Source organism: Hyperolius riggenbachi, chromosome 2, assembly GCF_040937935.1.
Source record: "Hyperolius riggenbachi isolate aHypRig1 chromosome 2, aHypRig1.pri, whole genome shotgun sequence".
In the NCBI taxonomy this organism is placed as follows: Eukaryota; Metazoa; Chordata; class Amphibia; order Anura; family Hyperoliidae; genus Hyperolius; species Hyperolius riggenbachi.
This window is the reverse complement of record NC_090647.1, coordinates 341,084,198-341,098,573: the sequence shown is the minus strand read 5'-3', so window position 1 is coordinate 341,098,573 and position 14,376 is coordinate 341,084,198. Positions and strand designations below refer to the sequence as shown.

The 14,376-nt window shown below is 41.9% G+C and overlaps 1 protein-coding gene across 6 annotated transcripts in view; it reads right to left on the bottom strand.

Moving 5' to 3' along the window:
• NAV1 (neuron navigator 1) overlaps positions 1 to 14,376 on the bottom strand; it is a 220,471-nt gene that overhangs the window by 74,639 nt on the left and 131,456 nt on the right. For 5 of the 6 annotated variants that reach the window (XR_011026325.1, XM_068269461.1, XM_068269462.1 and 2 more), the window contains 3 exons: positions 4,548 to 4,686; positions 3,042 to 3,330; positions 114 to 768 (listed from right to left, as the gene is read on the bottom strand). Coding sequence is in view for 5 of the 6 variants with exons in the window: in XM_068269461.1 (XP_068125562.1) it covers positions 114 to 768; positions 3,042 to 3,330; positions 4,548 to 4,686 (1,083 nt within the window). In the remaining variant the exon portion in view is untranslated. Of the gene's footprint in view, positions 1 to 113; positions 769 to 3,041; positions 3,331 to 4,547; positions 4,687 to 11,119; positions 11,223 to 14,376 lie in introns of those variants that run through there. The other variant, XM_068269465.1, reaches the window with a different exon arrangement.

Genomic DNA, 14,376 nt, shown 5'->3' with positions numbered 1-14,376 from the left:
AAAACGTAGGATTGAACTGAATGGACTGTGTTTTTCATCAACAAAAGTTAAAACAGCGAGTAATCAAAATAAAGACATACATTTCATCCTGCTAACCAGTGAATGCGTTTTACCTGTGAGGTGTGGTAGCAGTGCCTTCTTTTCCAATTGGTTCCATTGGATTTGGTGTACTTGCTCGACATTCTGAGTCTTGGGCTACAGCTTTGGCACGGGCCTTTTCTTTTTCACGATCAGTCTGATTCACACCTAATCTACCGCCAGCAACTTTGGATGGTTCTTTCAAACGAGATGAAGGAGTTGCTGCCATCTTTCCTTGTACTGGCACAAGGGTTGCATCCACAGTACTACTGAGTGGCCGACTGGTGCTCCTGCCTCCAGTAACACTCATGGAGCTAGATTTGGCAGGCCGTGGAAGACTACGGTACTGTATATTGGTGCGAGCATTGGGAGAGAGAAAGCCGGGCTCTGCCGTACATGAAACATCCAAGCTAGTCTTCCGATTTCCACTTACTGTCCCAGCTGTGGGCTTCACAGGAATTCCTGAGGACTTAGGAGTTTTACCCAGTGTTGCGGAGCTGCCAGTGAGAGGAGAAGACGGTGCAGCAGGCTTTTTGTATCCAAAGGAGGATGCAGGACGTGCAATGCCTGAGGGAGGTTTCTTAGCATCTGGTGAACGAGGATCTCGCCCTGCATCAGAAGATGATCGCTGCAGCCCGCCAGTTTTTAGGTTGAGTTTTGATTTGTCCGAAGCTTTTTGTTCTTGTTTACCTGTGGAAAGAACAAATTTACCTTATTGACCTCAATGAAGAAGTTTATTTAGCCCCCTGTGTATGTTTTACTTACTGTAAATACCGTAGCTAATCTAAAAAAAATAAAATAAAGGCAGTAACAAGGATTGACTCCTAAATTGAACATAAGATAAAATATCCAAAGAATTATGTATATTGATAGCTTTTTATTTGCTGGACCACATACAGTGGTTTGCAAAAGTATTCGGCCCCCTTGAAGTTTTCCACATTTTGTCATATTACTGCCACAAACATGAATCAATTTTATTGGAATTCCACATGAAAGACCAATACAAAGTGGTGTACATGTGAGAAGTGGAACGAAAATCATACATGATTCCAAACATTTTTTACAAATAAATAATTGCAAAGTGGGGTGTGCATAATTATTCAGCCTCCTTTGGTCTGAGTGCAGTCACTTGCCCATAGACATTGCCTGATGACTGCTAATGACTAAATAGAGAGCACCTGTGTGCAATCTAATGTCAGTACAAATACAGCTGCTCTGTGAAGTCAAAAGAACACACCAGACTGGTCAGGGATAAAGTTATTGAGAAATGTATAGCAGGCTTGGGCTACAAAAATATTTCGAAAGCCTTGAACATCCCACAGAGCACTGTTCAAGCGATCATTCAGAAATGGAAGGAGTATGGCATAACTGTAAACCTACCAAGACAAGGCCGTCCACCTAAATTCACAGGCCGAACAAGGAGAGTGCTGATTAGAAATGCAGTCAAGAGGCCCATGGTGACTCTGGACGAGCTGCAGAGATCTACAGCTCAGGTGGGGGAATCTGTCCATAGGACAACTATTAGTCGTGCATTGCACAAAGTTGGCCTTTATGGAAGAGTGGCAAGAAGAAAGCCATTGTTACACAGAAAAGCATAAGAAGTCCCGTTTGCAGTTTGCCACAAGCCATGTGAGGGACACAGCAATCATGTGGAAGAAGGTGCTCTGGTCAGATGAGCCCAAAATGGAATTTTTTGGCCAAAATGCAAATGCTATGTGTGGTAGAAAATTAACACTGCACATCACTCTGAACACACTATCCCCACTGTCAAATATGGTGGTGGCAGCATCCTGCTTTCGGGGTGCTTCTCTTCAGCAGGGACAGGGAAGCTGGTCAGAGTTGATGGGAAGATGGATGGACCCAAATACAGGAATCTTTGGTTCCCTTATTAGCCTGTTTCCCATACAGCTACGAATTTGTGGATTCTCTCCTGCTTTGAGAAGATCTACGGTACTCAATGTCATAGATATGGTCCATGTTTTTAAGTCTCTTTGGGCCTATTTCCACTAGCATATTGCGTTCTGCATTTGTTTTTCTGGATATGGATTTCTGCGTTGTTTCTGTGAACGTAAATGCGAAAATCCGGATGTGGCTATCATTACATGAAAAATGGATACATGCAATCCATATTTTTTCAAGGAAATTCACATTCAATGGACATGACTCCATTGACATGCATTGGTTACAGTTTCAACGCGAATATTTGGATAGTGAATTCGCACTGAGTGAAAACGGGCCTTAAGTGCCTATTTCCACTAAGTGAAACATAGCAATGTGATTTTTTGTGTTAAAACTGAAACCAATGCATGTCAATGGAGTCATTTCCTTTGAATGAGTTTTTTCAAATGTGGTGCGATGCAGAAAAAAACATGGACTGCATGCTGTGAAAAGTAATATCCAAGTGGAAATAGACCCTCAGGGGTGGGATTCTTGCACATTCACAGAGCCAGAGGGAGCTTGCTTTGGCTGTATGAAATAAGTAATCAAGGATTTCTTAAAAGCCTTGATAGGCAGAGCATTGGCCTGGAGGAGGTATGATTTCATGTGAAACAGCTCATTCATGGGGCAACTCCACCATATGCGCTAAACAAAACCTGCCCCTTGCACTATTGGGATTTCACAAACAGCTTTAGTATGTACTGTATACAGATAAGATGCAGACATTTTACAGCATCACATTGCTGCACTGTATACAAGCTGTGTCATAGGAGCGTGGCATGTAAGAAAGGGTGGGTATAAGACCCTAGATGTTTGTGCGATATAAATCTAGCACTGGGTACATAACAGCACAGTACACAAACACAAAAACAACACTTGACCAAACTGTAGTAGTAACTTTTTCACTACAAAAATGCAGCTAAAAAATGTTGGTCCTGGTAGAGTGCTAATCTCCTTTTGGTTTGAAATTAAACACAACCAGTGACCAAAATTAGTTGTTTTTTTTTAATAAACTATTTTCTTACTTCCTCCTCCTTTGGGTGCTGTGGGCACAGTGGGTGTGTGGGTGATTGGGGAAGTGATGCCAACTGGTGGGTTTTTTCCTTTTCGCAGAGGCTGGCCCAGAGTGACAGGCTTTTTGGCCTCTGGTTTTTGAGTATCCTCAGTCTTTTCCCGTCGCCATCGAGATGATCCATGATCTGACTTGAGGCTGCCGCTGTCATACTCCATCCTGCGTTGTCCCCGTTCGTCTGATTCGCTGTGCCAGCTTAGACCACTCTCTGCCAATGAGCGTTTCTCAGAATCCGTCCGGAGCTATAGGACAATCAGAGAACAAAATGAAAACTGGCAAAGTGTATGTGAACCAGCAACCCTGGCCTGGATTTTATAGGAAGGGTCTGTTGTTAGGTTGTAAAGGTATAAAACTGCCGTTTAATAACGTTTCAGGAAATTCCATTACGCTCTAATAAGAATAAATAGGAAAACTGCAATTCTTTTAATATAATCCAGTTCATGTATGCTGGGTCACTTATTTTCCCAAATCTTAGTTAATCTGTGTTAAACTTCCTTATTATTACGTCTCACTTTCTTTTAGCTCATCAGCAGAGCACACATTAATAAACAGGAAAAAATACAAAATGAAAAAAACGTAATGTTTTCTGTGACTGTACTCATCCTTTGTAAATCTCTTAGCCAATAGACAGGGCCTCACATAACCCCTCCTCTTTGGGGGTGGGGCTTATAAGAGTATTTGTACATGCTTCCATCATGCCCACTTCCGCATGTTACACTAGTGACACATGACTTTGTTGAAACTCAGGGTTGCTTAGCAACTGACACAACTAACGGAAGTCATGTCACACGTCTTTAGCAAGCGACATTTAAGGTTTTGTGCACGAAGGCCTAAGAGGAAGCAGATAGATACTTATTTCAGTAGTGGGAAGCTGTTGGATGATCCAAAGGCTTCTCAGAACCTCTTATAGCTCTCCATTGCTGCCCAGGACCACCTTCTTCTTGAAGCCACGCCCATTTATGAGCGCATCCCAACTGGACATGCACGAGTGAAGTCGGTGCATGCTCAGTACAATAAAGCAATTGTGCACATCAGGAAAAAGCCATGTACTGTATAAGCAGCTTCGTTCTACTGGGCATGTACAGACCGAACTCTCATGCCCAGTGCCGATAAGCTTTAACACAGCAGGAGCGCAGCCAGGAGAGGCATGTTCCACAAGCTGAGGTGGAATATGTTTAGTGGGACCCAGCACTAGAATGGTGGGGTATAAGAGTATCAGGGTAACCTCTGGACTATGCACAGACAATGTAGGCTACTATTAGATGAATCCTATTATAAAGACTTTTCATTATTTCAGTTGCAGCTTGTAATACTGTGAAATACTGGCCCTTGTGTGATACAGAGGCAAAGACATGTCCACTGTGAGCAGCCTGTGCACTACAAAAATGCCAGATTTATTACTTCTATACACTGTTGACTATGAGACCCACTGCCATTATACCCCAGCCCTGTAACTTACAGCAATGGTGGAGCTCCGCCTGGATGCTGTCGGTGTGGAGGGAAGGGATGTGAGGGAAGAGCTGGCGTTGCACTCCTCTGAACTAAGGTTCCCTGATGCATCACTCAGGCCACTGCTTATAGAGCTGCTCTCGTCCCAGCTGTAAACATAAAACACATGAGTAGCTTAGAACCCAAACTGGTTTTCTACGAAAAGTATTGCATTTCATGTAACACAAATTCATCAGTATGCTAGTTCAATAACATTGAGCATTAGAAAAGCATCACATTTCATAATAATAAAAATGAATCTACGTATATGTTGGTTGGATAGCACTGAGCAGGAGCCACTGACTCTGACTTAGCCAAAGACACATTGCTGCATCAGGGTATCTCAGACTTCTTACAGATTTCTGTACCACCTGTTGTGATGGTAGTCCTGACAGGGCTGGAAACCAGATAATGAGCTTGTATGCTGAAATGGCCACAGGAAAAGGGTTCTCTGTATCAGAAAGCAATGCACCTGTGCGATTGTGATGTTACCTCTTAGTAAATGATTAAACAGGACTGGCTTATCCAGACACAAAGAAGGCACAAAGAAAGAGAAAGCAAATCAGCTGCCCAAAGAACCAATAAGGTTTCTGCTGTTACTGAAATGAGGATTCTGACTGGATACTCTGGGTAATTGTTACATGTTTGCTCCAGAATACATTACACCTGTGTCTCAATAAATCAGATCCATATGTTTAGTAGCATCTTTCAGAAAACATACACCTACAGTTACACTTACACCTTCAGTTCTACCTTTGCCACACCTCCAATTACGATTCCACTTACACCTTCAATTACACTTCCAATTACACACAGGTTTCACCTTCAGTATCACTTCCACCTCCAGTTACACCTTTGCCATACCTCCAGTTATACTTCCACTTACATCTTCACCAGACTTCCATTTACACTTCCACTTCCAGTTTATGATTTTAATGCCAATAAGAACAAATAGCTAATGAGCTGTCTGGCTCTAGTATTTACATTGGTCCATTTAAAGAGAAACCGAAACCAAGAATTGAACTTTATCCCAATCAGTAGCTGGTACCCCGTTTCACTTGAGAGGCTCTGTATGGCTGATTTTGTGGTGAAACCACTCCCACAGTGTGATGTCAGCAACCTGACAGCACTGAGGTACTGACATCACACTGTGGGAGCCTTGTTGCATTGTGGGAAATAACAGCTGTTTCCAACTGTCAATAAAGCAAGCAGCATCTCCTTCCAGTGACATCACCTGCCAGCAGTAAACATGTCACTATGTGATAAATGTCAGAATGTAAATCAGGGAGAGGAAACATTTTACAATGAGCAAACACTGACTAAATCCTTTATACATAATTATTGTAAAAATTAAGCACTTTTTTATTACATTATTTTCACTGGAATTCCTCTTTAAACACCCTTCTTCAGGCACATCAGGTGACATGGCGGAATAACAGGAAACGCTCCTCTGCAAGCAGAAGAGAGAACTACAATAAGAATTGTTTAAAGAGTTTCCAACTCAATGGATTTACTGAAGAGGAGGACTGTCACCCAAAACCATCATTAATTACTTCAGGCAACAAATACCTAGCATATGTATGTAGCTTTACATAAGCTAGAGAGTGTAGATGACGTACTGTGACTCATCAGTTATCTGCTGGCCCACCTAGTCTATAAACAGGTCAAGAGAGGTTCCATACTGTGCTCACAGAATAGGATAAGCTAAACCAGTATCAATCACAGGTCTAGCTGGTCAGAGTTAGAAGTATTTTGGCAGTTAAGGCATTTCACATACATTGGCCCATATGCAACTTACTTTTTCTCCTATGTTATCTCCTAGGTGATATTTTTAAATGTGTCAATAAAATGCCTTATAAGCCACCAACAAGCAAGAAAATACTCAAAATAATTTGGATAGTCCTTTTGCACCTACTTTTCAGTACCTTTTCAGTTAAAACGTGCTGGGAAGTTATTTTAAATAGAAGATGAAAAATTATCTCCCAGGAGAAAACGCAGGAGAAAAGTCCATGTTCATGTTATGGATTTTATGCACATAATTACAGCATTTAGTTGCAAAGTTATATCCTCTTAACTGGCTTCATATACAATTAAACTTCAAAAACCGAGGCTTTATATTTACTCATTTTATGGTGTATGTTTTCAGCCGCAAGAAAGGAAAAACAAGGAATCTACTGCTGACCAATGAGTTATATCTAGTTGTAATTCCCATGAGGGGCAGGTCCAGTATTGAACTATTTGAAACTTTATCTTCCAAAATATGTCCTGGCCAGCTGTCCAAGCAGCTGCCGCACTTGCCCATAACCATTACAAGAATGGCTGTGAGCTTGATGACATAATTCACTACAACTTCTACCAATAATATAAACAATGATGATGTCAAGATTACCAATATACCACACATTAATGTGCAACAGAGGGTGAAGGCTTCATTATGGTAATTATGACAAAAAAGCATGTGACAGAAAAGTGTCTGCGTTGGTGTAAACTTGTTATTGTAATAAACAAAACATGTTTATTAGACGAGATGCCGATTATCAGTGGAAAACATGTAGCAAGATTACAACTATTATCCAGATATTTGCGTAATACTAATAAAGTGAGGCTGCACTATTAATTCAGATTCCATTATGACTACAGTCCTCTTTTATCATTATCCTATGGGGCTTCTGATGGGAGTTACACAAACAAACTTCTGTTCATTAAGGCAAAATTGTGCCAAAAAAGTGCTTAACGTATGAACAGATATAATGGGTGATAATAAAAAGTCATCCCTATCTATTTTTTTTTTCCATTTATAGTCTGTAAATATTTTAATTCCAGGTTTCAATCTCTCTGGGCCAACATGAATACAGGAGGTCCATGTCCTGGAGCATTTGCTTTCTCTCAGGCCCCTTTTCTATAGAAGGCTGTGAATTCACTTCCTGTTAGATGCTCCCCTGCACTGGCCAGGAGCTTGGTAGCACTCGGAACAGGCATTCAAAAAGACGACCTCCCTATGTTGGTGAACATGAACAAGGCAGTGACCGTTCTCAGAAATGACGCTTTTTTCCCACAGGTAACACCATTGTGTTTCAAACGATGACACGCATAGTGCTACAAATGCTGCCATTGTGCTGCAGGAAATTAAGACACGGGCGTTCAAAAAGGCGACCTCCCTATGAAGGTAAACATGAGCACGGCGGTGGCCGTTCTCAGACATGACACTTGTTTTTTTTGACCAGGTAACACCATTGTGTTTCAAAAGATGACACACAAGGTGCTACAAATGCTGCCATTGAGCGGCGGGAAATTACAGCTGAAAGGCACTCATGGCTGGCAGTTCAACCTCCCATGGAAAAGGGGCTTCAAGGTACATTAGTATGACTGTTGGTTTTCATGTGACTTTTGTCCAGTTTCCATCTGTCATTTTACAGGGGTAATTTTCAAATGAAACAAAAAATATGAGAAGCAGCAATTGGCAACAGACACAAATACTTCACAAATATGAGCATGGAACTGATGATGGAATGGGCAGGCACAAATTATGACCGAGTATTAGTCCATATGCATGTGAGAAGATGCAAGTTTGAAGCAAATACAATTTGCACTGAGGCCAGACATGAAGCAAGTGTATGATGGCAGCCTGTATAACGTTTTCACAGCTATACTTCACAGAATTTGGAAGCAAGTTTCCTTTAAAGGCCAATAGAGGTTTCTGAAGAGGTCTATATGTTATAATATATGTTGGCTATTGTGGTGAATTTAAACTGTGCTTCAGTTTTAATAAAGTGACTGGGAGATTGCAGAATCACCATGATATCAGCCTAAAATGGCAGCTATGAGATCTGTGAACAAAGGCCACCCAATACACTTCCTCCTCCCACATGTCCTTGAGTTTCTTGACAGACAGATCTTTACATATTTGTAGCAATTATAGACTCACACATACAGTAATGATGAAGATGAATGCTAACTTGCTACTATGGTTACCAGAATCTGCTTTTTCCTTATGCTCTCACAGTTAATTAATGGTTTGTGCAGAAATCCCACAGGAAAACTGCAGGGCTGACGATTAGAAGAAAGTTTCCACTGGGTAGCAGAGGTAAAGAAACCCACAGAAATCAGCCTGTGACATTCCCGTCTCTGTGGCGATACCTCCAGCTGCTGGCTATCAGGGGGGAACCAATTGGCAGGTTAAAGACCAGCGTGATTGCTATTGTTCCCTTCTGATAAGCTGCTGCCAATCTGCTTGTTTATATACCTCTCACGCCTCCCCTCTCCCACACTTTCCCTACTGTTCCCTTTGTAATTATTTATTATGGTGGATATCCTCAGTTCATCATTTATTTTGGCTTCAATTGTGCATTTTTATTTAATATTAATGAGGTCTTTCCTTTTTTAAAATTATTTATAGAGCTGTACCATTTTAATCCATTTGGTGCTTACAACTGCTATAAATGTGATAACTTTATGTAAATAGCTCAAGAATTTAAATGTTTGTTTTGGCATTCTGTGTACATAAATGAAATCATATGGTGAATCATTCACTTGATAATACAGAAGCATTATAATTTATTATACTGCACTACAAGGAATGTGGACTCAGGCTAGACTCTTGGATAGGAGGGGGAGACGATATAAAAAATGTAAGGAATGTAGATTTTTTTTTATCGTTTTTAAATATTAGATTGGGGGATTCAGGTTTATAGTTGTATTTTGAGATATAGGGTTTGAATCATTTCTAAGGTTGTCCCAGGCTGAAAATCACTGGAGAACATACAGGTGGCCCCTTAGTTATCTGAGTTATTACCAATCCCGCCAATGCATGCAGAGTGCCCTGCGCAGTGACATCACCTCCGATTGTCAGAGCTGCATGGGACACTGTCTTAGGTCAGCAAACTGAGGGGGGGGGGGGGGGGTGTGCAGGGGTTAAAGTTAGTTATGACACAGAGTCACAATGAAGGGAGACAGTATCAAGAGGAGCAATGGAGGGGGTAAATGGCAGCTTATGGGGGCACAGAGGGGGGCAGTGACTACATGGGGACAGTAGAGGCACATAGGGGGACAAAGGTTGCACAGTGAGGTACAGACCATATACTGTAGTCCATATAGAACAAATCTATAGTCCCTATCTAGTTTGTTAACCGAGGACTACCTGTATACTTATCAGCCAAGACATTAAGACCACCTTTATAGTCTGGTGTAGGTCCCCTTTGTGCCATGAAAACTGTTGTGATCCACTAAGGTAGGAACTCAACAAGCTTTCTGAAGATGTCTTGTGGTATCTGGCTCCAAGTCAAATAGTAGCAGATACTTTAAGTCTACGTGCTTTGCCATAATCGTTAAAGTAAACCTAAAGAGTTTAAAAGCAACAACAAAAATTGTTACATCGGTAGTGGGAAGCTTCTAGGCTAACATTTTATGGCCCACTGTTCCAGCAAAGGGTTCCCTGTAAATCTATTTGACTCATGCCAGTCATCACAACTGCCTGTGGTCAAACACATCCCGACTGGTCATGCCTAGTAGACCAAAACACTCATTCACAGAGAATTATGTTTTCAGCATTATGTTTTCAGCATTCTGTTCTACAGTGGCGCTTCTGTGGGATGGGACCAGAAAGGTAAGCATTCATTCCCTGCACTTACCAATGAGTTTTGGTTGCCCATGACCCTCTTGCTGGTTGCCTTTCCTTAGACTACAGAACTTTGGTCCGCTGATAACTACTGTATACTGGGACCAACCAGATGATCTTTCCCAATTGTCTAGCAGTGAAAATCACTCAGATGTTTGCTTTTTTTCCTGCTTCCATTGTATCTTCTTGAAGAACTGACTGGTAAGTTACTGCCCAATATACCCCACCAATTGACAAGTGCCATTGTAATAGATGAACTCAATGGACGGATGTCTTTTTTCAACCTAAACAACTGTAACTATGTAATGAGGCAAACAATGTAATTCACTTCTCCTGAGGTGAATCTTTATATTGTGGCTGACTGGTGTAAGTTATCCTACAATAACCACCTGAATTAACTGGAAGGGTGTGCTATTAGTTAAAGAATGAATGACTATTGTAGTACAGACACGTAGGAACTCCTTCATGTATTTTTATTTTCCACTCATAACCAAGGCTGGAAGAAATTACATGACCTTTGTACAACTTTGATGTTTCACATTTTTAATATTTGTAAATAGAAACTATAAAAAAAGTGGACTAAAGTCAAGTACATACTTTGGATGGTAGTAGAGGTGCCGGCATGATCACACTGCAAGCATACACACATTCCTATGGGCGAGAGGAGCTAGGAGACATACCCCATGCATAGGTTTGGCAGTGTCCTGTGCCAGCTTGGGGTTCATTAGTATAGTTTATATTTCAGCTATGTGACACTGTTTCCCCTTATTGTTCAGTTAATTGTAACCGATCCTTCATCACAAAATTCCCTTTCCTAACAACAAACCTTAAAGGGGCACTACAGCGGAAAACTGTAAAATTTAAAATATGTGCAAACATATACAAATAAGAAGTACATTTTTTTCAGAGTAAAATGAGCCATAAATTACCTTTCTCCCATGTTGCTGTCACAGTAGGTAGTAGAAATCTGACAGAAGTGACACGTTTTGGACTAGTCCATCTCTTTATAGGGGATTCTCAGGGATATATTTCTTGTCAAAAGCACTTAGTGAATGGCAGTTGCTCTGTCCAACTGCCAAAAAAACTGTGTAGGGAGAAGGGAAGTTGGCCAGCATCCTTGTTTAAATCCTTTTTCGTGAATATCTTTATAAAGAATAAAAGCCTTGCTGAGACTCCCCTATAAAGAGATTGACTAGTCCAAAACCTGTCACTTCTGTCAGATTTCTACTACCTACTATAAGTATACCTACTATATTTTAAATTTTACAGTTTTTCGCTGTAGTGCCCCTTTAACCTCTCGCCTTAACATTAACCCCTTCCTGATGCCTAACCCTAACCTCCTCCCTTGTTAAATCCTCTCTGATGCCTAACCTTAACTTCCCCCTAGCCAACTTATTATTGATGCCCAACCCCTCCCCCTCCGCTAACCCCTTCCTATTGCCTAACATCTCCCCCTAGCTGTACACCCATTTCTGAAGCTAACTGTAAGGCCTCTTTCAGGCAGACTGCTAAACTGCGCATCTGTTGAGCAGTTCAGCGTCTTGTCAGCTGCCCAATAATGCCAATTTTAATGCATTAAAATGGCAGCGGTTGTAACACTATGCGTGTCAGCGCTTGACACGTGGTGGTGTTAGTCTATGCAGAAAACATGTCACATCTGAGCACACCTGTGGCTGTGCTCAGATGTGACTTTATGGTGGTGCTGACTACCAGTACCAAGTCCTTACAAGCGCCCGGACGGTGCAGGAGAGCAGCTGACAGGAGGTGAATTCACAGCCTTCAGCTGCCCGCCTGAAAGAGACCTTATTTACTAATACTAATCAAATCTACTAGCCCTTCACCCGCCATATACTGTATAATAACTCTCCTTGTAAGCATCTAACACTAACTGACACTCCCCTTTCACAAGTTTAAATTTTTAATATTTTCAGCACCAGCATTTGGATTTCACTGGAATATCCCCTAATGTCAACATTGCAGCCAAATTCTGGCAACTAATCCATTGCCTGTACTCCAGAAAGTATTTAGTGGCCGCATTTGGGCAATGCAATTGAAAAGCTCTGGTGCCCAATTTAACAGCAGCCAATTCAGGTGATTTGATTTGCTGTCATCTTACTTCAGGAGAAAAAAGTGTAATCAGCAATCTAATCCAGGCATTCGTTTTGTTGATGGAAAATCACTTAGGAAATATTGCTTCTTTCGATATGTTAATCAAATTTAATAACTAATCTGCTTAAAATGTTTAGTAGTCCATGCCTACCTTCACAGATGCACATGTTTAGCATTTGACCTAAACCTTCTTAAGCGATAAAACAGATCTTTAGTTACAAGTGACAAGTGGGACTATAATGTGGCTGAGGGCTGCTACTATAGCGTAGAGTGAGGTTTGAATGACAAAGCAAAGAACAGATAATGAGATAATCCTCCAAAAGCCACACTTTGAATTACAAAAGAAAAAAATCGACCATGAAATTGCAGAGACATCTGAGCCAGTGAGAACAGTGAGTATAATGACTATGGCACACAAAGCCCTAAACACTTTCACTAAGTTGTTCAAAAACAGGAAGTGTGGTTGTAGTAGCATGGAAAGTCAGGATCATGTGCAGAGAGCCACCTGCTGCCATTCACTGCAGAATGTATAAGCAACCAACATTATTATTTTCAGGGGGATTAAGAACAAAACCAATTTCTGGGTTCTGTCCTATGGTGCAGCTACAGGAGGTACAGAAGATGCATCTGTGTCCGGGCTTATTAGGTCATGAGGTCCAAGATACTCTGCTTTACATACCAGACATGCACTCGTGTTATAGTGCACAGAGGAAAACACTGAACTTATTTTCTTTGTTTTCTTTGTCTACTAACTTAACTAAGTGCCTGGCCACCATATATTACTTACTTGTGCCATGTGCAGCCAGGTGCCAGCTCTGGCTGGCAAGGTGCATGCAAGTGCAACAACGCACACTTTAATGGGTAGGATGGAGGCGCCCAATGTGTGTTCTAGTTCTAATTTAGTGTTTAAAATGAGTGTATCCCTATGCTATCAGGCATTTTGTATTGACCTGAAGAAATGAGGCATGACTTTTTTTTTCCAGTTGAACTGGTGTCTATATCTTCTGAAGAGGTAAGCAATTACCTCTCTTAATATTTTTTTTATTTTTATTTATAGTTTTAAACACTAAAATAGGAGCACACATTGGGCGCCTCCATCCTACCCATTACCAGTCAGACCTCCTTTGGAGGTAATAGCTTTGCAGTTTTTCTGGAAAGTGTATCGTACTACAGGAGAGTGACCATCCAGTATCCCGCAGGACCTGGAGTACCGAGCAGGGAACTGCACCCCACCTTTATGAATCAGAATCAGAATTTATTATCGCCAAGTACAACGGTGGGTTGTACCCGGAATTGGTTTTGGCGCATACAGGGTCGTTGGTGAAGAGACAAGAAATAGCATACAGTTGAGCATGGCACATACATAGACGTGGGACAAGCATACATAGGACAACATTACAGCTTGTGCGTACAATTAAGCAGAGTGCAGCATCACATGCAGTCAAGCATGGGTCATACGTATAAACAATAAAAGCAAAAATAAAAAGCAGTACAGAGCATTACAGCATACACATACAGTTAACGTTATACAAAACATAGCAAAGCATACATTGATAGCAGGAACAGAAGAGTGGGACTGGAGGAGCAGCCTGAGAGCTGATATGAGCGCTGCCATTTTCGGCACTGGACGCTACACAGCGACACGCTCCCAACAAGACAGGTGCTCCGATTTGTCCACGAAAGTAGAGAGAGAAACTGAGAAAGCTGAGGGGCATCATGAGAAGGCAGACAGCAGAGTTCACTCGGACCAGGTTGCCCGAGGAGCAGCGCTCCCGATTTTGAGTCCGCCCGGCTAGGCAATGAGGGCGCAGACACAGTGGGGGCCCTGTGGGGCCAGGGTGCACCCGGGGGCACCCCTGGGTGGTGGATGTGGGGCCCTGGGGCATCCCGGCTGGGCAGCAGTGGTGGACAGGCCAGGGAGGTCTACCTTTGGTGGTGGCAAGACACTGATGCCCAAATGTGGCAGCCAGCTCCACTGTGAGGGGAGCAGCATCATCTCTGTGGCTGAGTGGTAGCCTGCCTACAGCAGGAAGAATTGCCATTCCGGGGCAGCAGCACTGGACAGTCACCTGGAGGC